This window comes from Biomphalaria glabrata, chromosome 11 (assembly GCF_947242115.1).
Source record: "Biomphalaria glabrata chromosome 11, xgBioGlab47.1, whole genome shotgun sequence".
Lineage (NCBI taxonomy): Eukaryota > Metazoa > Mollusca > Gastropoda > Planorbidae > Biomphalaria > Biomphalaria glabrata.
Genome location: NC_074721.1, coordinates 16,952,236 through 16,979,032, shown reverse-complemented (window position 1 = coordinate 16,979,032; position 26,797 = coordinate 16,952,236). Strand labels below are relative to the sequence as shown.

At 33.5% G+C, this 26,797-nt stretch overlaps 1 protein-coding gene across 3 annotated transcripts in view; it reads right to left on the bottom strand.

The window, feature by feature from the left end:
* Positions 1-26,797, bottom strand: part of LOC106051837 (macrophage mannose receptor 1-like) — a 112,496-nt gene that overhangs the window by 48,642 nt on the left and 37,057 nt on the right. For all 3 annotated transcript variants that reach the window (XM_056004786.1, XM_056004785.1, XM_056004787.1), the window contains exons 3-15: positions 17,469-17,629; positions 15,635-15,768; positions 14,740-14,852; positions 13,861-13,957; positions 12,789-12,924; positions 10,588-10,661; positions 6,330-6,442; positions 4,311-4,440; positions 3,971-4,053; positions 3,708-3,827; positions 3,025-3,135; positions 1,222-1,380; positions 841-923 (exon numbers count right to left, since the gene is read on the bottom strand). In XM_056004786.1, coding sequence (XP_055860761.1) covers positions 841-923; positions 1,222-1,380; positions 3,025-3,135; positions 3,708-3,827; positions 3,971-4,053; positions 4,311-4,440; positions 6,330-6,442; positions 10,588-10,661; positions 12,789-12,924; positions 13,861-13,957; positions 14,740-14,852; positions 15,635-15,768; positions 17,469-17,629 — 1,514 coding nt within the window. The remainder of the gene's footprint in view (positions 1-840; positions 924-1,221; positions 1,381-3,024; positions 3,136-3,707; positions 3,828-3,970; positions 4,054-4,310; positions 4,441-6,329; positions 6,443-10,587; positions 10,662-12,788; positions 12,925-13,860; positions 13,958-14,739; positions 14,853-15,634; positions 15,769-17,468; positions 17,630-26,797) is intronic.

Genomic DNA, 26,797 nt, shown 5'->3' with positions numbered 1-26,797 from the left:
TTGAGATGACTTCCTTGTGAATCCTCTGCCCACATGTTCTAGACTTCATCAAAAAAAAAATTCCTAAGTTGATGCAGCATGTGGCAAATAACAAACTCAAATATGTCTTGATCTTATATGCTTTTTTTTAGATAACTCAGAAGCAAAATGTGTTTGTGATAGCTAGTCTTGTCATTAAGTAAGAATAACAGTCACAAGGTATCAAAGTTTCATTTATTTGTCTAAATTAATTATGTATTACAACAGGTCTGCGACCAAGTCAGAAATTCAGATTTGAGGACAGCAGACATTTTTATTGTTAGATCCAGTAGTCATAATTATTGAGTCTAGAAGTAATTTAAAATTAAAACTATGGCCATAACACAAGGTCCTCAGCAATTGGAACAGTACCATTGGAATAGATTCTAGCCAAGGAGAATTGAGAAAAACAGTCCACAAATCATGTCATGCCAATGGTTCAACAGACTAAGGGATACATGATGGTGATGTCATCATGACATTGTTCAATTATTAGTGTTGAAGGAGTATATTTATTCTATATATCATAACTATAATGTAGCAGCACTCATTAATTCATTTTAGTAAGAATCAGGAAAGAGACTGTTTAGAACTCTACATACTGGATATTTATAATTCGTGTTCTTTTTTATAAATAGCTGATTTAACAGGCAAAGTAATAGCAGGTTGCAAACGTATAATGGAGAATATTTTAAGGAATAAAGACTGTTGTCTTTAAGCTGGGCTATGAAAAACAAAAACAAAAATTTAAACCCAGACAATTGCAAGTGATATTTGAACACATAGGTTTATGTAAAAAGAAAAAAAGTGAATCAAGCTTACTTTGATGCTATTTGACCATTGAAATTTTCCCTCACTATTTCTATCATTGAGACCTGTCCAGTATGCTCCAGTCTGAATTCTGCCTGTTATAGATAGCATTTATAAACTTCTTTGATTTAAAAAAAAAAGTTCATGCAGGAATACAAAAAAAAAAAAAAAAGAGTTTTTATTAAAAAATAAAAAAGCTGTTAAAATGTATCCAGTTCCACTGAAGTTTACTCAGGAAAATTTAAGCACTTGACAAAACATAAATTAAAAATACAAAAAAAAGTAAAAGGAAAAAAAATGGTTAACTCTGTGTGGTGACATCCACATCAGCTTTATGTGACAATAATAATGCACAAAACTAAATAAAAAATGTTAACTTAAATCTCTACCAACTTGTCATATATCCATGAATGTCCTGAGAGTTGATGACCACTAGCTGAGATTTAAGGCTAAGACATGCCTGCTGTGCCTCCATATAGGTTGCATCATTATCACTAATGTAAACACACGAGTCCCCAGCAACCTCCCAGCCTTCATCACATAGAAGTGACTCTAAACAAAGAAGACAACAATGTTTTTAGTAGTCACACACATTTTAAACATAGAATTTATTATTCTTATTATTCTTATTTCTAAGCTTAAAAAATAAATGAAATGCAGAAAGTAAATATTCTCAAAAGAAAATGCTGAAAATGATTTGGAGTGGTGCGACATAATCGAAATTTAATCATTTAACCTAACAACAGTCAGATTTAATTCTTTATCATTTGAAACAAGTAAAGAAATAAAAGAAGAATACAACAAAAACCATGAAGCTGATAACACAAAATATTTAATTGATTTTGATCTGCTTAAAACTAAATCACTTTCCTCTAAAAATAATACAAAGACAGAGAATTACATCACATTCCTATACAAACAACAAAGAAACAACTACATCACATTCCTATACAAACAACAAAGACAGACAATAAACTACATCACATTCCTCTACAAACAACAAAGACACAACTACATCACATTCCTCTACAAACAACAAAGACACAACTACATCACATTCCTCTACAAACAACAAAGACACAACTACATCACATTACTATACAAACAACAAAGACACAACTACATCACATTCCTATACAAACAACAAAGACACAACTACATCACATTACTATACAAACAACAAAGACAGACAACAAACTACATCACATTCCTCTACAAACAACAAAGACACAACTACATCACATTCCTATACAAACAACAAAGACAGACAATAAACTACATCACATTCCTCTACAAACAACAAAGACAGAACTACATCACATTACTATACAAACAACAAAGACAGACAATAAACTACATCACATTCATCTACAAACAACAAAGACACAACTACATCACATTCCTATACAAACAACAAAGACAGACAATAAGCTACATCACATTCCTCTACAAACAACAAAGACAGAGAACTACATCACATTCCTCTACAAACAACAAAGACAGAGAACTACATCACATTCCTCTACAAACAACAAAAAACTACATCACATTCCTCTACAAACAACAAAAACAATAAACTACATCACATTCCTCTACATACAACAAAGACAGAGAACTACATCACATTCCTCTACAAACAACAAAGACAGACAATAAACTACATCACATTCCTCTACAACAAAGTATAACAGAGAACTACATCACTTTGCTCTACAACAAACAGAAACAGACAGAAAACTAACTTTTTATTTGTTACAGGTAAAGATTGGAATGGAAATTTCACAAAGATATTTTACTGCAGTCATTGAGCAAAAAAATAAAGCCAAGTAAAAATGTATAAACTGTATCACTCTTCAGGCTGTGAATGTGTGTATGTTCTCCAACAGAATGAATCGCACCCTAAGGATAGCAATTGCATAGAGGCTGGAACTTGGGGAAAATGCAATACTCTTATCTTATAACATGGTGCCACACTTTCATGGAGGATCTTGGGGGTTTGGATACCAGTTGGGAAGAGGTTTCAAACATTGATGGAGACCCATTTCTATGGACAACTTGATGCCCAATACAGAGTGGTTTGGGATGATCTACTTAATTAACTCCTGTTTCTTGCTTGGAGGTTTTGAAGCTATGGAAAATTCAAACCAAAGACAATGCCTTTTTCTAAGTTAATCAAGTGAAATGTCAATAACTCACTGTTGGTAGAAGGCAAGTCTCTAAGTGGCTTATTTGTAGGAATAGAACAAGCAAAGGCTCTTCTGGTGACTGCTTTTCCATCTTGTAGTTGCCACTTTCCATCAGCATCACCTGAGATGTACACAATTTAAGCTCTATACAAAATGGAAAATTTCATAGAAAGTTATAGTGATTACAATCTTTATCATTTCTTTTCATTAGTAGAGCATAAAAAGAGTCATTTGAATTTGAAATAGAATACATTTTTGTTTTTAAAGAAGAAAGTATGAGATTATATAACCATTAGTTTTATAAGAGATTTTCTTCTATGAATAAGTAAACATTGACCAGCAAATTTAGGTATACACAGTACTTCTATGTTTTCAGTAAATTAATTAATTATTACAAAACAATTTTTTTAACCTAATTTAAAAAATAAGGAAAACAAAAAAGTATACCTAATAAGTAGTTAATTAATAAATTAGATTATCCTTCCAAAATGTTGACTTTTTTTAAGGATCGAATTGAACAAAATAATAATGTAGATTTTAAAACTGAATTATTTAAAAACTGAAATGAAAGATCAGGGTGCGAAAATCAATATAGAAGGATGCATCTTTGTTAAGGAAATAGATCTGTATATAAATAGTATACAATGAAAGTACTGTTAGTCTCACAAATCACTTATACCACACATCACATACTTGTGTTTAAGAAACCAAATCTTTTGACACCAGCTACAGAGGCAGGAGGCTTGAGTGCCCAATTAGTGTAAGATATCTCTGTACCATCTGACCAGATGAATTGTTGACCAGAGCCATCATCTAACCATATAGATTTATATATATTTATATATATAGATTTACTTGAGTCTACAATCTAATTTAAAGTTAAGTTCATTATTCTAAAAGCAAAGGGTTGGGGGGGGGAGGGGGGGATTGTTTGCAATTGTTATAGCCCACGATACCTGAAGCTCCAATCCAAATAGAAGAAACAAACAATGCTCTGAGCTCTTTAAAATAAGAATTGATCACATTCTGAAAGGATTGCCTGGAAACATAATTTAAACAAATTAAACTAGCGAGCAATAGAATGATCTATTAATGGCATATAAACTAGAACCCAAGGGCTATATTATACATGAAAATTTTCAGGTAATAAGCAAAGAAGGACAAAACTCAAAACATTGTAGACACCATATTTATATATGTCCTATTTTCATGTATTCGCTTTATAAGTACTAAAGTTTTTATTGAATTTTTTTTTAAATTGAGAATTAATTTCGTACAAGAAATTGACAAACTCACCTAGTAATCTGTAATATATTTGCGCCCATTGCAGAGCAATAAAATTTAGATTGGGTCCATGAAAATTTCTGATTAGTGAAGAATTTGAAGCACATCTCTTGGTGACGTATCCAGCCATCGGGACAGACACCTGAATAAGAAAAAAATCATTAAAATAGTTGTTTTTACTTTAATGATTTTCAGAAAACTCTGAAATTAGCAAGATTAAAATAAAATAAAAGGTAGGGACACAGTAATTATTAAGATTCCAGTGATCCTAATCAAACTATATGAGTGATGGCTTACAAGGGTCAAATTCTTCCTTTGGAAAACCTTGGATAAAAAAATTCTGCAGTTAACCATAGGGCAATGCTTCAGTGTTGTTTTTTTATCTAAGAATACATGATCCTTAGTTTCATAATAGAGTATTCCCTATGAATAAGAAAACAATATCCAAACAATTATTTGGTATACATAGTACTGCTTTGAAGTTGTCTATAAATTCATTCAATATTACAATGTATATTGTTAACCTAATTTCACAACCTAATGTATTATGTAGATTATAAATATCTTGAGCAAATGGCTTCCCTAACATGCAAAAGCAAGATACAAACATGATACAAGGTTTTCAATTCATGTACACTGTGGAGCAGAATGAATTTAAGTTTGGCCTGAACAAGCAAAATAGATAGATAGATAGGCATGGATACTTTTCATTATCAGAAATCGCAGTCAAGCTATTTCATGTGGGCACAGACTCTGCTGCTTTTGAAGATTTATCCCAACACTCAAACAATTTTTCTTCTTCCAATTTTTCAGTGATTGTTTGGGTATGATCGAAGCTATTAGTTCTAAGACCTCTCTATTAAGGCCAAAGTTTGCAACAGTCTAACCAATGATTTTCCAGTAAAGAATGTAAAATGAACTAGAAAATGTGTACAGTCGTTCCGATATAAAATCTTTGATGGAGCCTTGCACTAATAAACAACTAAGTGACCCAGTCTACAAGAGTCTTAAGTTTTTTTTTATTGCTCTTTTTTATTATTATTTTTAAATTTAAAAAGGATTACAAAGAGACCTTATGTTAGCACACAAACTCAGAGGCGACACCTATTAAATTTGCCCATGGACAGGTATTATTCAAACTATGGTCTTGTTTTTATTGTCTAAGTATTAAAATTTCAAACAATTATTTGGTGTTGCATTTTACTTAAAAAGAAACTTAACCTACTATTAATCATGAGATTTCTTATATTAAATGTATCTATTTACTTATCTAATTTCTAGTTTTTTTTAAATCTAAATGTCCTAGGATGACAAACAGACAACTAATATTGGCTTTTCATTTTAAAAGGGCCAATAAAAAAATTACAGATTACTTGAGACTTCTTGGGGACTAAAATAGCCCAATTTTTTTTTTGCCAAAGTGGAAAAGGAGGGGGGGGGGAGATATCTGGGAGAAGGTTTAATGCTACTTTTACATAAGTAATTTTAAAAAATATACATTTCCAAAAGTCTGATTCAAACTTGCACCCCCCTTAAATAAGTAGCTTAAAAATTGACCTCCCCTGAAGTTTTTCATTTATGAAAAACTCATTCATATTTAATTTTTAAAATTAAATGGTTCGCTTTCAGAAAACAAAAAAAAAATTGCCATTGCACCAGAACTTAGCAAGAACTAAAATAATATGTCAGATTTTCAATAATTTTCTAGTTTCTTTGATGTAATCTGGACAGACATAAAGACCACACTAAACTAATAGCGGCTTTTCCCTTTAAGGGCCACTAAAAAAAATGTTTCACAAAGTAATTCAATTAAAAAGTTTATTCTCAGCATTGTAAAAAAAAAAATCAAAGAATTTAATAAACAGAGCACAATCTCATAGCTTTTACAGATTACATGTTAACCAAAATATAGGCATATATAATTAGAAATGGGGAAAGTACTAAAATGGTTTGTTGGTCTGGCACAGGTTTGATCAGATGTAAAATTTTCTCAAAATGGAAATTTTAATTGAAGAAAACTTAATATAGTACCTTCAGGTTTTTCGCAGGTAAAAGGATAAGAAACATTGCAGTTCTGAGTTCCCAATGATGTAAGTCTCTCGTTATTGCCATCAACTACACCACAAAGTCTAGAAGCATTGGTACTGTCATTAAAGTAAAGAAATGTATTTTAAAATACAACTTTTTACCTGGCAAGTTTAATAGATTTCTTAATTGATTCTTGGTAGTTAATATAATATTGCATTTAATGAATGGAAATGGCTTTTTTGTTGTCTGTTTAGAAAAGTGTATACAAACAACTTCATGTTAATGATTCAGTTATATATCAAGTATTATACAATGTAAGGGTTTTCTGAATTTCTAGCAATTCTAGATTTGTTTATTTTTTTTTTTAGAAATTTCAACAAGCTATTATAAGCCTCTTAGATTTCTGTTTTCTTTATAATGTAGAATAAATTAGTATCTATTTTATACAAGTCTTAAATTAAGTAATACAATATAAGGATCTTTTATATTAGTTTAAGTACAGCAGGTTTTTTAAGGACTTTATAATGAGAGAATAGGTGTTGTTCAAGCCATCCCTCAAACTGAATAGGATGATAATTATAATTATTAGAGATTTAGATCAAAGAGTCCTAATTTTTTGAAACTCTTTTTAAGCAGAAAGACTTAAGTTCATAGGAATCAATGAATTCTAAATGTGTGTAAACCATCAAAAATGTAAACTCCTGACTTTTAGCCCCACCTTTCCTAATACTTTTGGCCGCTTATTATTGTTAACATTGTGTTTATGTGTATGTGTTTGTTATTAGTATGCAGAGTTATTCCCCTTGGTAAGAAAGTTCATATCACAGTGTTGTGTGTAACCTCGTACTGTGAGGCTGTGTAAATAAATGGACTGTTGAATATGGCGTTATAGTGTTGGTGTCGTTTATAGTTATTATATAGTGTAGCGTCTCTAGATTAACAAGTGGTAGCAGAGCGTGTAAGTAAACGTATTTACTTAGTTGATCCTATTTAAAGTGATAATGGCTACAAGAATTGAGATTCCATCCTTTTTGAAAGAGATGTCTTATGAATTATATAAGAAAGAACTGCTAGCGTGGAATGAAATCACGGAGCTAAAGAAAGAGAAAAGAGCGATAGCCGTAGCCCTTTCATTACCACAAGGCAGTGAGTCAAGAATAAGAGAGAAGGTATTTGAGCAATTAGAGCTGTCGGAGCTCAAGTGTCAGGAAGGTTTCGAGAATCTGTTGAAGTTTCTAGATACAAACTTGGCCAAAGACGACCTGGCAGACAGTATTGATAAATTTGATGATTTTGAAAACTTCAGGCAAAGGGAAAATCAATCCATACATGATTTTATTTCAGAGTTTGATACAAAGTATAGGAGATTAGAACAGAAACGAATGAAGATGTTACCTGAGATTCTGGCCTTCAAGCTGCTCAGAAAGGCAAGAATTACGCAAACTGAGAAGATGCTGGTTCTGACAGGTATGAACTTTGCTAATCGGGAGATGCTGTATGAAGAAGCAAAGGCATCTCTTAGAAAGTTCAAAGGAGAAGTTAATAAACGGAAACAGTTCGATGCCTGTATCAAACTTGAGCCGAGGTGTTTGTCTGAGAATGAGGAGGCTTTATTGGCGGCTGGCTATAAGAAACATGAATCGTTTAGTAGTTTGGGAAGACTAGGTGAACAACAGTTGAACCACAGCAGACGTGAAAACTTCAAGAGCTTTGAAAGACGAGATAAATAGCAGTTGAAATCTACCAGCAAGCCGAAAGTGGAACATCATGGAAGTAGACTACATGAAGGTAGAAGTCACTTTAGAGGTGAAGGTCAAGTCAGACACATTGCTCGAGATCAGTTCTCTCAACCAAGAAAGAAAGGTTTAAACCCATTAGGTCGTGATGGAAATGTTTTGAGATGCTTATCTTGTGGGTCATATAGACATCTTTTGTCTAAATGTCCAGACAGCTGGGAGAACCTGACAGAAACTCTCAAAGTTGTAGAGGACGAAAAGGGAACTTGTCCGTTTACTAGAGACCTCAGAGAGAAAGATTTCACAACGAGGTTATGAGGGCAGTGCACGCTCCAGTAGAGCGATGAATTTATTTTATGATTGACAGTGGTGGAGAAATTCAAGGCTGACCTGCTTCTTGAATGTGCACGAATTTTGAAGTTACACATGTGTAGTAGAGTTGCTAGTATAGTTTGGACAATACTCCAAGGTCACGCTCAACGAGTTATAATCATACTGTAGCTGACTGTGTGTGTGTGGAGACTACTTTCAGTTCCTGTGACTGAAAACAACAAAGTGAACACACCTGTGTCGAAATATTAGGCAGAATATTTTGACTTGGTGACCTTTGTTCTAGCGACCAGAAGGAAACATCTGTGTGCTAGTCGGAGACAATGTGAATCTATCTGCTCTAGTCACAAGTTTGCTGTGTATAGAGACATTTGTTTTCCTTAACAACTGGCATTACTTTCTCGTATCGCCTTTGAGTCACTCTTGATTCATACGATGTACATCAAGTTTGAAAACAGCAACAGAGCAGATTGTTAACAGTCCCCCCCCAGTCTTGTTACCCCACTACATTTGATCAGACTGCAGAGCATTGTCAACATTTATTTACCCCACTATATTTTATCTTCTTTGTGTGGGAAGAACGTTCTTTGAAACCTGGGTGTATGAGACTGTGTGTATTTCTGGTGAATGCCTACACCACCAACAGAGAGATGCTTTATCTACACTTGCCACTGTTAACACCAACGTTACCATCAGAGAATACAGAAACAGTGAAGAAACAAGGTGACAGTACAAGTCTTTTGGTGGGGCAGCTTACCACCATAACATCATCAGAACAATTGACTCCATTCATGGCGTCTTTTAAGCCTTACATTCTTAGGCTGTATGGCTCCATACCTAGTGTTTCACCCCCCCCCCCCTATCCTCAGGACATTTTATTCTATTACAAGTCTTATCAACTCTATGTCGACAACCCATTTGACTCCATTCTATGTGCACAGTTTGACAGTCTTCAACTTACAGCCAATGTTTGACCAGATACGAAGGTACACCAATCGCCGTGATGAGTGACCAAGGCCCTGCATTACCAAACACCAAATAAGAATGCTGATCAGTTGAGACGGGCACACAAAGAAAACTTGCTGAAATCTGTCTGTTTCTTATTGACAATCATTTGTAAATTGTGCCACATTATGTACCGTATTATTTTGCTCTCATTGTTATTATACTAGTTCTTGGTTTTAGTTTCGCTTCACACTAGTACTTTGCTTACGTTTCTTTGATACTTGTTCTTTTGTTTTCATTATGTTCAAATTTTGATTAAATTTCTTTAATGAACACACACTGTCAGAAGACGTAATACAATTTAATTATTGCTCTCCAGAAAACTCCTCTTACCATTTGACATATACTACTCAAATCTATCCATTTACATGTGCAGGTCTAATATCATGTCATTTTATTGTATGTCATTGATGTTCGTAGCCTACACTATTACATTATGCATACATAAAATTTATTATTTTGATTAGTTAAAATTTTGCTGTACAAGTTTTATTGAATGTAGGCCTAATGCTAAGGCAACTCTGAACATACCAGACAGTGCTACATTCCTTTTTTTAAAGTTGCCATTTTTTTTTTGTTTTTCTCTATTCTCACTCTACACATTCTCCTTGATGTTTGAGAAGATTGAATTGTATATAGTAGACTAGGATATTTGCATTGTATTCTTTTATAATTTGAGGTAGTCAGAGGTACTATCATCTATTTTTGTTTCGTTATGTAGCCTATATTCTCAGTTTTACTTAGACTTCAAAATGCAATAAAAAAGAGAAAGAGAGGAAGACTTGAATGAATGAAGTAAGGAATGAAAGAAAGAATGAAAGAAATAATGAAAGAAAGAAAAAAAAAGAAATTGTAATTAATGTTAACATTGTGTTTATGTGTATGTGTTTGTTATTAGTATGCAGAGTTATTCCCCTTGGTAAGAAAGTTCATATCACAGTGTTGTGTGTAACCTCGTACTGTGAGGCTGTGTAAATAAATGGACTGTTGAATATGGCGTTATAGTGTTGGTGTCGTTTATAGTTATTATATAGTGTAGCGTCTCTAGATTAACAATTATTATCAAAATCTATATCTTAGATCTGAGTCTTGAAATAACTATGAACACACACACCACTTCTCAAAGTTATTTAATTTCTCCATAAGATTGAAAATTATTGATAATATATAGCAGTATTAGATCAGCCTACCTGGCATTTACTGGCTGATTCTCACTCCACCAAGGAATAGATACATTAGTTGGTGATCCATCAGTCCACTCATACTATCAAGATACAAAAACTACCGTTATATTACTTATTCTTCTTAGCCATAATTTACTAATTAAGGTTGCATAAATAAATAAAACATGTAAAAAAAAAAAGCATTAGTGTTTTTTTTTGTTTTTTTTTTTAATTTAAAAAAATCAAATAAGAACATAGATGAAATTAAATTTAGTTAGACCAATATTAGCCTCTGACTGGTGAGCTTACAGGAGTACAGCATATAGGAGGTTTAAATCAGGCATCAGCTTGCCCTCACTGATAATATGGAGGAGAGGTGCTAGCAGCAAATAGTATCTAAAAGAGACACCTGGAGAACTCTTACAAAGACTGCTGAGACAAAACATGGTACATAATAAAGGGAAGCTACCACTGGACAAATACAAATTGAAAAAGACTCCTACCAAAAAATGTCTGCATTATATGTGGCAAATTATGAAAGTTACAGCTGGGTCTGCATAACCATGTGAATCATAACATTTGAACTCAAAGACATGCCTTCATTAGCCAATATTAATCTATTATTCAATAGTGTAGAAACTAGACAATAAATGTCTTTAAACTCCTATGACTGAATGAGCAGTCCTCTAAATCAAGACCATGTTAGCTCGGGAAAACATAAGGAAACTAATCAACCCAATTAGAGCCCTGATTTCTATCATCTGTCCCTTGACTTTCATACTGTGACAGTGTAACCAGATCCCTCCATTTTCCCTCTCACAAAAACTTTTCTTAGTAGGATATCAAGAGAGGCCCATCCATTCTTTTACACTGTCCAGTCAGCTTTTGTTTGGACGACCTTGAAGGATTACTTTTGACAGTTAATCATGTCTTCTTTTTTGAAGTAACATCTGTATTATAATTTATATAAGATAAGAAGACCTAACCACTTCAACTTTCGTCTCTTCACAATATTAATTAAGGCATTTAAGGCTAAGGAGTTCATCCTTTTTGACAACAAGAATGTTGACAAACTCATTTGTCTTCTTTTCATGTTCGAACTGTCTAAAATCCAGTGTTCTTACTGATCTCTATGTTAAATGTTACATCAATACATGTATTATTATGTAACATTCCTAAATACTTAAAATACCTAATCAATAGTATTAGTAACGTTAACGTATCATCATCGTATGTTCGGGATATGGCTACAAGTTTAAAAGTTACTCTCAAAAGTTGAATTATCCTTTCAGTCAGCGTTCAATGTACTAATTCGGTACGTGACGTTTTGGCGCCGCCGTTTTGGCGACGGGACGTTTTGGCGCGAGCCGTTTTGGCGACGGGACGTTTTGGCGCGAGATATCATTTGACGATAATTTAATAAGCTCGTAGCTTTTTTTTAATGAACCCTTGAATTCCAGCGACTTAGGCAAATAACCATGGTGTCTATGTATACTTAACTTAAAGTATTTTGATAAACTTAGTACATGTATTATATTTTTACTTATTATTAGCAAGTGTTTAGTATGTATAGCTGGAGATACCATACAGTCATTAAATAAACCAATGTTAATGTAAACAAATAATTGCATCCATTTTTAGTCTATCATCGTTTCATTTTGTTTTTAATTTTAAAGTAATAACTTAAAAAACTTTTTTTGAAAAATAAAAGTGTGCCTCTTAATAAACACACATACACAAGCCAAAATGTTTATTAAAGAAAATGATGTGAAAAACAAACACACATTTACATTTAGTACGTGAAAAATATGTCTTAACACAAACACTCATGCAAAACATAGATATGAATAATTTTTTAAAAGAAATAATACAATAAACGTACATAATGTATTTTGCGCCAAAACGTCCCGTCGCCAAAACGTCCCGTCGCCAAAACGGCGGCGCCAAAACGGCGGCGCCAAAACGGCGGCGCCAAAACGTCCTGCTTCGGTACTAATTTAAGTTTATCAAAAAATGAATACTCAGAGTAACATAACAAAATTATCCGTAAATTAATTAAACAGAGAGAACCAGGACAGAATAATAATATTAGTAAATAGCTCTATCTAGATCTAAGTGGGAAAGGCAGTTAAGGCACACATTTTGATTTCACATTAAAGCATATTACCAAAATAAGATTTAGATCTATTATTCAGGAGTTACCCAACCTAGCTGGCCAGATTTTTTACCCGCTTTTTGGCTGCATTAAACTGAAATCCAATCCATGAAGCAGAAGATGAAACTTTGGCCTCATCCCATATAAAAGAAATTTGTTCGGAAGTGGTGACTTTGACCAAAGAGCTTTGGGATGAGTTGCACACACGCCTGAGTGGATATAAATACATTTTAAAAAAATAAGTAAATAGATAGATAGATAGATAGATAGATAGATAGATAGATAGATAGATAGATAGATAGATAGATACATACATACATACATACATACATACATACATACATACATACATACATACATACATACATACATACATACATACATACATACATACATACATACATACATACATACATACATATTGATTGATTGATTCAAACCTCTGCTGCCTTGCAGCTACCCTATACCCCTACATGGGGAAAGCTTCAGTAGTCAACCATGAGAAAACATCAGGAGCCGATGACCCTTACACAGTTTGCAGTCCTCGGTGCTACACCCTGACAGAGCCTGCAACGCCGCTGATCCCAAACTATATTGGCACTTACCGTTCCTTTGAATACATCAGTTGCGTGGCGAGGAGGGGGGGAGTTTGGGTGACATCGTTCCGACCATAGCTAATGCTCAGCCATTCATTTCTATGAGATGATCTATGGTCCCTTCGCGAATAAAGGCGGCCAGAGAAAGAGAGAGAGAGAGAGAAAGAGAGTGGAACAGACTGTTGATGGTAGGCGCTTATTAACAGCGAAATATATTGGACAAATGGGCTCTCTGCATTTTTTTTTTTGCCTTCAATTTCAATACATTTTTGTGCTGAAGTTTATAATTTGAGCTTGTACCGTAGAAAAATAGTATGATGTACTCTTTAGCTCTTCGCTATACCAAAAAGGGTGTTATCTAAACTTGACTTTTTAAAAAAGTTATTTTGGGTGTTTTCAAATGTAAAATTAAATCAGTCTCCTACATTTCTGTTAGGTCGTAACTGAGTGAGATACAGCTTACCCTTGGCTACTGCTGACTTCTACACGTTGTTGTTTTTTCCTTGTATGCACTTAAATTAAGATACTGCCTACATTGTTGTCACTTACTGAGCTGATGACCATGGAAGTGGAGATGAAAAATATTTGACACAAGATCCGTTAATGAAAACCCATTGTTCTTCAACTTCACATTTTAATGGCAAATCTGAAGATGAAAATATGAAACTAATATAAAGTGGTTACATGATTTGTTGATAGACATGAGAAATGTGTTTGCATTGTGTACATCAGGGATGCCCAACTTAATTCGAACTGCGGACCGTTTTAGTTTCCGACACTCATGTCGCGGGAAACATGACCGAAAATGTCACCAAAAAAAATGAAATTGGCCTGAAACAATTTTATCAGAAATTTGTTGATCTAGATGATCGCGCTTATATTAATTAATCAGATACTGGAAGTTTAAGTTTATCTTTTTGGTATATATCGATCCACCTATCCCTAGGCGTAGTTTAACAATCTTCTATTCGCAGCTCAAACCAAGAATGGCGTCATATTTGGTTTATAATCCATTTATATGTAGGCTAGTTGTTGTTTTTTTAAACAGCCACAATTTACAAAATAAATATATTATTAACATGCTCCACAAACAAGTAAAGATCTGAACACTTTTCCTGGTAGATTCTAACTTCAGAGTCCACTTTTAAATTCTTAGACTCTCCCATTTCATAAATTTTAAACGCATGATACTAATCCATCAGAGAAAAAGTAGGTAAAGAAACATTTTTCAACCTTTTTTTGGGGAGGGGAAGGAGGGGGAAATTTCCACACTTTGTGTCGACTTAACGGCGGGCCGGATAAAACCATAAAACCGGCCCGCAGGTCGTATTTTGGGCATCACTGGTATACATATATGATCAGTCATTGTTCTAACTAATGTATTAATATGCTACAAATTTGGAATGAACTAGTTTAGAGTTGTCCTACTTTTGTCTCTTTCACAAATGAAGCCCATCCAAGCAGTGCAGTTTGTCATTAAGATCGACCTGTTGGACACTGAACCACATGTTGTTCCTAGTGACGAAGAAGAAATTACTGCTCTGAAAACATAGAAAAAGGAGAGTGAGTCTATTATCAAGTGTATCTATTTGTAGTATCAGAAGCTGAGAGTCTACAGTGCTGTAGTCCTCCCTTCACTCGTATATGCATCAGCGTCCTAAACCTTATATTCCCGCCACATCAAAAAAAAAAAATGTAAACTCCTAACTACGCTAAGAAAAATTCATATGGTGAACTGGTTTGGCCACATAACAGACGTTGAAATCCTACAGTTGGCACATATGAATAGTATCCACGCCATAGCAAAAAGGTCCAATTTCAATGGGCAGAGCATGTAGTCCGTATGCCAGAAAGTCGCCTCCATAAACGACTTCATAATGGGGAACTGTTTGCAGGAAAGCGCTCTCAGGTGGTCAACACGAGCGTAACAAAGACGCCAATAAGGAGTGAGATTGACATTCAAGGCTTAGAAAACCCTAGCTCTCATTGCGTGAAGCTGTGAGTGTCAGAGTATCAAAATACAAGACAGGGAGAGTGGCCAGAATGAATTAACGCAGAGCTATCAAAATCCTAAGAAAAGAAGCAGGCTTATCTGCAGTAGACTTATCTTAGCCATGCACTGTAAGGTTTTTAAAGCGAGGATTGGACTTTATTATATTATATTTATATGTCTGTATATATATATATATATATATATATATATATATATATATATATATATATATATATATACATGTAGGCTATATATATCAGAGAGAGAGAGAGAAAGAGAATAAGGTTTATGAAAAGTAGTTGACTGGGGGGAAACAAAACGTTTACTTACAAGAAAGAAGTATCGATGTTTGATCCATTCATTAACTGTGCGCCTTTACCTTTGTCTACTAGCCCAACCCACCAAGCTATTTTGGGAGGCAACCCCTGGGCCCCTCTTTTTCTTAGTTCTTGTAGAAGCCATTCCTGGTAGAAACAAAACATTACATCGTTACTAGGCCTACTATAAAAAGACGATTCAACGAATTAAAAAGTTGTAAATATATATTCTTAGCTACATCATTTTGTGGAGTAATGTTTGGGTTAACAGACGTTTATTCAATTTATACAAAATTTAATTCTATGTCTGATCCAAACTAATTGGTACAACTACGCTTAATATAAGCTTTGTTTTGTTTTGTTTTTTTGTTTGTTCTTGTTCTTGTTAGTTCTTGCATTTTTTTTTTGTCTTGGCTGGCACGTTCTCTGTTGTAGACCTTTTGTTGTTGTTGTTCCCCAGTATTGGGCTTGTTCAATTATGTTTACCTAATCTTGATATCATTGCTCTATGTCAGTTCGCTATTATAGTTCGTTGGGGCTGTGATTACAGAAATTCTAATTTGTCTTGTTTAGAAACTCAGACTTGGGACTCGGTGATAGTCAAGCTTGATCCAGGTGCAGACCCTTGTGTATAGCTGATCTGTGAGCTTTGTATGGGCCATAGGCCTACTATGTCGTTGCTCTGCAAACTATGTATTGGCTGTGTTTGGTTGTGGGAAGTGTGAGCCTGGATTATATCGTTACTTGTGACCAAGGTGTGTCTTCATGTTACGCCACTGATAGATTTTGTTAATAATTTTGTTAACAATATGCTAATCGAATGATTATTTGGTTCCTTGAATATTTAGGAACCATTACCCATATCATATCATTAAAGTTGAAGTTTTGCATAATTATTCATTGACATAGACAAGCCATGAATTAATTTTAAAAAAAAGAAACAATTAGACAATTAATTACTGGTAATTAATTTTTGTGTGTGTTATAGCAACAAAAGAAACTAATACTTTAGTATTCACAGATATAGATTATATCAGCTCACTGTCTGTCTGGTAAAAGTGTGTACACGTTATTTCTCTCACACCCATTCTCCATTCTCGAATCAAGTTGAAACTTTGCACAATTTATTATTGGCGTGGACATGACATGAATCAATTTAAAAAAAAAAAAAAACAAGAAGTGAATTAATTACTGGTAAATAATTATTTCCTTTGATACCAACAAGGGAAATTAATCCGTCAGTATTCACATCTATGGCTAAATATGTAGGTTATTTCCCTTGGATAATTATTAACAGCTTAACCATGGAACTATGTTTAACACTATTTCTCCCCCACTCATTATCGGATCAATTTGATACTTTCAAAACTTATATTTACTGTACTTAACAAAACAAGAGTCAATTAACAAATGAACCAATTAGTGAATTGGTTATTGGTAATTAATTATTTTGTTTGATATTGAATTAAGGAAACAGCGTCTACATTGTTGAGAGATATAGTTGTATAGGCGATGTTATTCCCCTTAGATAAGCTTTTTTTAGAAAATTATTATTTAAAGGATTTAAATATATATATATATATATATATATATATATATATATATATATATATATATATATATATTGCTTGTTAGTTATTTGTCCCTTAAGTAAATGGTGCAGATGTACCGGAGTCGTTATGTTTGGTCTTCAAAATGGTCAAATTTAAAACACTTTACGTTTTATTTTACATTTTAAAAAAGTTAAAAAGTACTTATAGACCTACATCCATGTGGGAAAAAAAGTAAGTCTATTAGGTCTTATTGACCTCCTGGTTTAGTCTATTATTTCTTTGTAGTCTACTTACCAATTCTTTCTTTGAGTCTATCATAATAAGATCAGACTCAAACGCTTTACATCTGTCTGAAGCCATGTCATAGTTGTAACGAACTTGATAGTCTGTGATATAATAACAAGATGTACTTCCTGGATAGTCTAACCAGCCATATGGACATTGTGTACTTTCAGCTGGGAAGAGAAAGCAGTGTCTTACATTGTGTTTTGTTTTTTACAAAGCTTATATCAACTCTGTCTGCTAAAAAGCGTGTACACGTTATTTCTCCAATACCCTTTCTCGGATTAAGCTGAAACGTCGCACACTTATTCATTTACATAGGCAAGACATGTATCAATTTTTAAAAAAAAGTAACCAATTGGACAATTAATTACTGGTAACTAATTACTTTGTTTGATACCAACAAGAAAAACTAATATTTCAGTATTCACTGATATGGCTTAATTTGTTGTATTTCTCCATCACGTATTCTCCGATCAACTTGATACTTTAAACAACTATTTATTGCACATATCAAAACATTAATCAATTAACAAAAATACTCAATAAGTCTATTAATCACTGGTAATTAACTATTTTGTTTGATATTGTATAAGGGAAATAACTTCTACATTATTGATAGATATAGTTGAAAGGGCGGAGTTCTCCCCCCCCACACTTTATTTTTAAGGATTTTTTTTTTATTTTGCTTGATTTTTTTATTACAACAGTCTATTACATAATTCTCATCATGGCCCAACCATGCCTAACACCACCAAAAGTCATGGAAAGATAACTTTTTTATTTCTGCTGGTTGGACTAAAGTTACCCCACGTAAATTTTGCGGCGAAAAAAAAAGAGGGGGGGGGGAAACAAGTAATCTTCTCTGTATTCACCCGTCACTAAATAGCAGGGCAGGACTTAACCATTGCAGGGGGCCTATTCGAAACGGATTGCGCAGGGCCAAATTTGGGTAGGGATACGGATAATAAGTGAAAGTTAAGGAGTTTGTATTAGAAAATAAATTTGACTTTGCATTTTATTCATTCTTTTCTATGTACAGCATTATTTTATGGATTTTACGTGTAGCGATGTCATACAGTAAATCTTAAAAATTCTGTTGAATTAAAAAAGTTTCTGTAATGCATATGTGTTCAGAAATAAGTTCCTCTATGAAGATACGTTAATCTAGTTGCACCACAGTCAAAGAAAACTTCTGTGCTCATTTATGGTTATTACACATAATCAGTTTCTCAAATAAGCATAAAGCCACCAGCTTTATAGAAAAAAAACAATAGTACGATGCTGCTTTGCTTTTTCCTTCTCGTCGCCCCTGACTGCCCCACGTGAAACATCTTTATCATGTTCGCACTGGGCTAGATCTATCACGTGAACCACTAGACAAATGTGTATGTGTGTGTGTGTTCAGACCTGCTAAACAAAACAAGAACATTGAAGGCGTTCTATTTGTATTCGAGATGTTCACGAGAAACTTAACAATGCCAAGGACACTCCATTGAACGTCAATGTTCCCAAATCAAAAAAAAGGAACTGAGCTAGTATTTTAACAATATCTCGTTGCGTGATAGTTTATCTTCGTATCTAACCTATTTTATTACCACTAGTCAATTGGCCATTTGTTTTTAAATAAGTTTTAGGTAATAGGCATTTCTTTTTCCTCATTGCGACATTTTCGCAGTCGATACTTTCTTACAAATGGTTTTGATTAGACAAAGAGATGTAGAACTAATGCATTTCAAAGTAACTCACCTTAATGGCGAGTTCACTTGTTAAAGAGTAAAATATTTGTAATGCGTACAGCGCTACGTTTGAAACACCCTAATAAAGAGTATGCACAATTCTTAAGCCCATCATTTGTACTTTTTGTAGTCTTCTGGTCTGCTTGCATTATACCCCTCCCCCCCCCCCACACACACACTTTAGTTTTAAATAAAACGCTTCTTCCCCACTACACACTTTTCCTTATATCTTCCAATGGAAGACACACAAGCGAAACACTTCTTAGGACCTTAAATGCCAAAAATATCAATATCACCTCTACAGGTAAGTGAAACACTCCAGAGCTTTCAGCAATGTATATGTCCAGAACTCTGCTTCCTTGAGTTAATATTGTCTTAATAATAAAAATGTATGCGTTCGATAAATTGTTGTCAATCGACTTATTTAGTAAACACTGTGTAAAGCTAACACAAGTTTATATGGATCTTTTACAACATTTAGTTACAAAATGACTAAATCAACACCTGGATATGTGAAGGATGAAATGATATGTTCTCAATTATCGAAAACCATCTTAAGAATGGAAACCTGAATACATATAATATGCTTACTTACTACTGATTTATAAAGAGAAATGAAAAACACAATGAGAAGGAAGAAGGAATATGTGGTTTTCAGATCTGAGACTGCAACTATTCTGAAACTAACCAGCAAAAAGAAATAGTAGGTGCATTGGTGGGAGGGTAGTTTTCTGGCGTAAGCCGCTTAAATTGGCTTCGTATCCTGATGTAAACAACATATTTTTATTCGATATTTGCCTTTTTTTAACGACGGCAGCACGGATATTTTTTCTTCCAACTTAAAAAAAAAAATTGGACCACACGCACGCATGCAAGCATGAAAGATGCACTATGCAGAAAAAAAAAATAATTGAGTAGTACAATAATGGAGGCGCGGTAAGGCGCTTGGTTTCCGAACCGGGGGTCCCGGTTTCGAATCCTGGTGAAGACTCGGATTTTTAAAATTTTTTTGGCCGCCTCTGAGCTCTAATGGGTACCTATCATTAGTTGGGGAAATCAAAAGGCGGTTGGTCGTTGTGGCACATGACACCCCCGTTAACCGTAGGCCACAGAAATAGTTGACGTATATCTACCCCATAGACCACAACGTCTGAAAGGGAAACTATTTTTTTTTAACTAGTACAATTATACTGTCAACATCATCGCTGGACAAAAGGAGGAGCGAATTAATACAGTTACGTAAAAGAATGATAGCTACGTTTGTTTATGTTTGAGATATGTATTGAAGAGCCACTTTGCCAAGAACATCTTATTTCATTTAGATGACATTACAAAACTTGTTTTATTGAAATCAATGATAAATCTTTGTTTTTATAATACCTCTATTCAAGTCAGACCATCATGAACGTCGGGTGGGCGGCATCTGAATGCTGATCTCAAAAACGGGTCTAACAATGTTTCTAGAAAATTTAATAGTTGATGTATATCGCTGAGAAAAGAATTACCAGCTCGTTGGCCACATGGGGTCCCATGATGGGGAAGGGAAGCTCTAGTTGGACCGTTATAATTTTTTAAAATAAAAAAAATAAGTATATGTAAATTTGGCTTGAGTGCTAGACTTGGATCTAGAGCCAACATTGGTTTTGAAAGGACTATCGCGTTCGGGAATTTCCGAATGTAAGGCATTTTGATTCAAGAGTTAAATAAATCAATGTTCATGAAAATAATATATATCTTTATTGAATCTATATATGTCTATCTCAATCTATCTATCTATCTATCTATCTATCTATCTATCTATCTATCTATCTATCTATCTATCTATCTATCTATCTATCTATCTATCTATCCTTTAATTTCAATAAAACATGTTTTCTAATGTCATCTAAATGAAATACGATGTTCCTGGCAAAGATAGATAGATAGATATATATATATATATATATATAGATAGATAGATAGATAGATAGATAGATAGATAGATAGATAGATAGATAGAAAATAGATAGATAGATAGATAGATTAGATAGATAGATAGATAGATAGATAGATAGATAGATAGATAGATAGATAGATAGATAGATAGATAGATAGATAGATAGATAGATAGATAGATAGATCATGGGTATGGCAAGGATTTTTTTTCCTACCTGGGTTTTTTGCAAATCTCCCTCTTCTATAAAACAAAACAAAAAAAAATGCAAACGACATCCCCAATTTCCAAGAGCACAGTTAAGGAAGATATTTATTTTAAAACCCCCTCCAAAATTTACGATAAACCCCCTCTTCAATATAAAAAAAGCAAATTACACACTCAAAATTCTATGAGCGTAGCCAAAGGGTTTTGAGTTTACCCCCCCCCCCCCTTTTTTCAGTAGGGTTTGAAGCTAAAAAAATACCTCTTAAATACTCTTCATTAAATATGAAAAAAATTACGCACTCAAAATGTTGAGCTTAGCTAAATTGGTTTTCAGTCAGTTTTGAGTTTAAACCCCCCTTCAGCGATGTTTGAAGGTAAAAAATATCTCTTTAATAAAGAAAATTATACACTCAAAATTCAATTCTATGAGTGTAGTCAAAGGTGTTTTGAGTTTAAACTCCCCTCCAGTGGAGTTTGAAGCTAAAAAAAATACCTCTTCAAAAAATAAAAAAGTAAATTACACACTCCAAAATGCTATGAGCGTAGCCGTAAAGGGTTTTGAGTTTAAACCCCCCTTTAGAGGGGTTTGATGCTAAAAAGTAGGCCTACCTCAATATAAAAAAGCAAATTACACACTAAAATTATCTGAGCGTAGCCAAGCCAATTGGGGGTTTTGGGTTTAAACCCCTCTCCTACAGATGGCTTTTTAAAACCCCTCCAGATGGTTTTGAGTTTAAAATCCCCCTACAGAGCGTTTTGAGGTGGAAAACCTCTATCTTCAATATTATTCTAAAGCAAACTACAGTTACCAAATTCTATGACCGTAGCTAAATTGGGTTTTGAATTTAAAAAAAAAACAACCTCCAGAGATTTTTTAGTTTAAAACCCTCAACAGATGATTTTGACGATAAAACTTCCCTTTTCGATATAAAATCTAAAGCAAACTACAGTCACCTGATTTCAAGAGCGTATTCAAGAGAGGTTACACATTTCTACCAATCCCCCTCCCAACCCCCCCCCCCCCCCGAAAAAAAACCCTGGCTACGCCCATGAGATAGATAGAGATATAAATTAATATCGTCTAATTGATAAACTAATAAGTTGATTTTTTATTGATTCGTGTGATGTCTCCGAGCAAGAGCTTGTATGCAAAATTTGATGACCTTTAGCTGAGTAGAAGTGGTTGGAAACTCGAGTGAAACCATCCAAACTACAAGAATGCTACAGAAGGAGCTATTATAAGAGTTGTAAGCATTAACATCACCAATTGCATCTCAAGTTGTTGTTTTTTTTACACTTGTCCTCAAAGTCCGGACTCTGTCGTAGTCAGTGTTAGTAGCTTTGTATTTGGAGAGATCACTACGTTACTGTTAGCTAATAGCTCCTCTGTAATTCAGTGATCCTATTACTTTGTTCTACCATGGAACTATACTAATGGAACACCAGCTTCGAGTTTTTTACAAAGCCAAAGAGAGTCGAAGTGCCGTCGCGCATCATTTTTGCGCATGGTGCAATGTGGAGAAATCCATGATGATGCCAAAGAAGAGATTTACTCCGTCAGTCCCTTGCAATGGGTGTAAAACTTTCGAACGCTCTATTCGATTAGATGTGCAAAAACTTCATCCATTTTCTGACTATCTGATATAATAGATACAATTTTCCCGAATAGGAGATCGTCACAAAAGTTATTTTTTTCGACCACCCTATAAAATGCCACATTTTTTCAAAAAAATAGAATCTAAATTCCGAAAATACAATCTTTCAGTGTTTCTGTGTTTGGTTTATTTACACTAAATCTGGATGAAGACCTGTCTACCGTTCCTCTAAATGCGTATTTGTTACGATATACTAAATTGCACGAAATAAAAATAAAAATAGGAGGCCTAATACAGTTTTGACACTCCAAGCTACGCATTTCTAATCGTTTTTTTTTATCATTATTATCGAAAGGACTAGGATATAGACATACACGTCTCGTGGGAAACAAAGAAAAAGTTCATCTCGGTAATATTGTAGCCTAAATAAAATGACCAAAAAAAAACAAACAAACTATAGCCTAATCTAAAATGAAATAGATCTAGAGCTAGATTTTTTTGGACGAATGATACAAAATAAGTATACATAATAAGTCATAGTCATATGAATCTGATAGATCTAAAACAAATACTGATAGTCATTCATTAATTAATTATTAGAATTACTTGACTACCAACTGGGTATTTTTATTGCCAAAATACAATGTATTTTATGTGCATTTATTAAAAACAACAACCAAAAATTAAGCGTTCGACGCAACTAGATCTAATATTAATAATATAGATTCTGGTTCTAGATCCAGAAAGCTACTTCTCTAATTCAGTTTTCTAGTTTAATTCTAGTTAGATCTAGATGTCTAGACCAGTAGATCTAAATCTAGCCAGGGTTTTTGTTATGGAATATATCTATAAACCTGCAGCCGCCTACTGATCACGATATGGCAGATACTATTGATGAGATACTCTCTCTACTTCTATATAATATAATATATATAGATCTACATCTAGATCTAGTAGATCACAGTAAAACTCAATGTGTACTTCCGACTTTAGCTCAACAAGTCTACTCCAAAGTATACTAGTAAAGTCACAAAGTGTAAAGGATCATTATATATTCAAATAAAAAAATTATAGGCCTAAATGAATCGAATAATCAGTCACTTATTTGACTAATCTAAATTGTTATTTTTTAAATGGCAAGTGTTATTGATGACTTCTGACTTGTACACGAGTTGCAGAGATTCTAGCTTTTATTTTGATGACATGTTACGATATATCAATGATATTTAGATAAACGCAAGTACCTAGAGGAACAGAGAGAAGGACCATTTAATATAAGGCAAAGAAGTAAGGTGTTTATAATCCATCAAACTCACAGAGGACTTGTGTCGGCATTTCATGCATTTACAGAAGCTACAAACTATGCTACAAAAATGATAGGCTTGTCTTTGATTCCTAAGACTTATGAGGAATGCTATGTTTCCAGAGGCTACTCAGCCCCAGCTGTGACCTACATATTATGCCACACTGAGCACAGGCATAACCATTGTCCACCTGTGGTAGAATCAGTTGTTGTTTTTTTTTTTGCCATCTACCCTCAGCAATTAATTTTCATTGGTGTATACCACACCTTTGTAAGTGACCTCCAGCTGTCTCGTTCTGAAGCTGTATGCAACCAGGTGCTCTCTTATTCTATTTCAGTTAAAGTAAGTTGGCGCCTAAGCATTTCTCTGGTACCTCTTTATGTGCATATGACATGTTAGGCAAATAGGTTTAGCCTATCGGAATGCCATTTCGGAAAGTATAGGTGCTTAAAATGAAACTCCAAATATCTGGACTTCCAGTTACCAAGAAAATGAGCTTAGGTTTCAAAGAGACGACACTGGCACTTCAGCTAAGACGATCAGTAAAATTAATAGCAACTTTAATTGCAGTCCACCAAACAATATAAAAAAAACAACAAGTGTGGCTTCAATAGCATTGATGATATTTAGTTTACTTTTATCTCATTTACTAGTATTACTATTTCATTGACTATGGTTTTACTAGTTCCTGCAATTTGATGAAAAATAATAATTAAATTGTTAGCTTAATTTACTTAATATTTTTAAACTATGATTTTGTGTTCTGACTCTACTCTAAATAAATTATATTTTATTTTAAGAATGCAAAGTTGGAAATTCTGTTCTGATGAAAAAAAAAAATTAAACTAAAGTAGATGTTTATGGTTCTTTTGTATTTATTTTTAAATTATTTATTCATTAAAAATTAATTGCTCATTAACATTTACTTGAAGTAAAGATCAAAAACACAAATTCAATACATTATCAGCTCTCAATTCACGCAGATCACAGCCCATCACTTAAATGTATTTACTGTCAATTCTACAGACTATTTATTTCAAAATGTTGCTTTAAATTGTTATATGACACAATCAAAGTACTGGTACCTCACATTGATGTAGAACTAAAGCAGCTGAAATAATGACAAATTTTCATTCACTAGCTTGTACTGTCATTTATTATCAGACGTGTTAAAACTAATGACCTGTATATATAATTGATTAAGCAGGAGCATCAACAAATCTTGAACAATAATTGTCTACAGAAAAACTTTATTCTTATCCAAACAATATACATTTACAATGTATTTTAACAAGTTAATTTATACAAATCTGTATGGCCTAAAGATTATGGTGTATTTTGAGCATTGTGTGAATACCAAGTTTCATTATTACATGAAAATAGTGTACTCATTTTTTAAATATTCTGAAGTACAGGCATTATTCTGGGTAATAAAAATTAACAACTAATATGATACAATAAAATTGAAGCATTAGTCAAATAAAAAAAAAAAATTCACTCAAGATCTATGTGAACTCTATGCTTGAAAATAATCATTTTGAAATTAATTTAAAAAAAAAAAATTATGGTTCTTTAGTCAATGGAATGATAGCAGCAATTATTTAACAATTTCATGATTATCCATTAATCTCAATATACTTATGACTGCAAAATAATTCATAAAAGGTTTAGATACAACCATTTGAAATAATGATTATAATTTTTTTCTTAATTTGCTTAATTCAAATCTAATATAAACAAGATTTCCTCTGTCAAGAAACTTATGAGGGAACAACATGCATATTCTTCTCAGTAAGTTTTGCAAAGGGAATTAAGAATATATGATGTTGCTTTTTTTTGCCAACATTTTAAACCTTCGCACCAGGTTTTAGTTTTAAGGAGAATGCACCATATTTTATGTTTACTTTTGATAGATTCTTATTTTAATTTTAAAAAAGTAAAATTTCCCTTACATATCTTGCAATCTATGGGGCAGATGATATAAAGTTTATCAGTTTCTGTGCCCCATGGTTTATGAGGGTGTCATGTACCCAGCACAACAACCAACCACCTTTTGAAAAAAAATCCCATTTCAGACGTCACAATCTATAGGGTCATTTGATTCTTTGGCCAGTGCATCATGTGGCCAGCACAACAACCAACCATCTTTACTTTCCAAAACGAAAGTCAGCTACCCATTAGAGTTATGTGGACTCAGGGGCACCCAAAAATCTAAACAAAATTTTAATCTGAGTCTTCACAGAGATTCAAACCCATGACTTAACCATTCAGCCATGGATCCCCAAACTGCCTTTACTTATTCCTTACTATTGCCATGTATCCCTAGCCTTTTGAATTCTGAAATTGAAAATCCCAGTCTTAATCGAACCCAGGAACCCTCAGTTCAGAAGCCAAGTGCTTTACCACTCATTCACTGCACTCCCTATTGTTTTAATGGGGCTCAGATTAATAGTTTTCAAGTACAATATCAAACAGATTTAAAGAAATACTAAATCCAAACCTGTTGGCTGAATGACAGGATACACATAAATATGTATAGAGCTTACAGTATAATATATATATC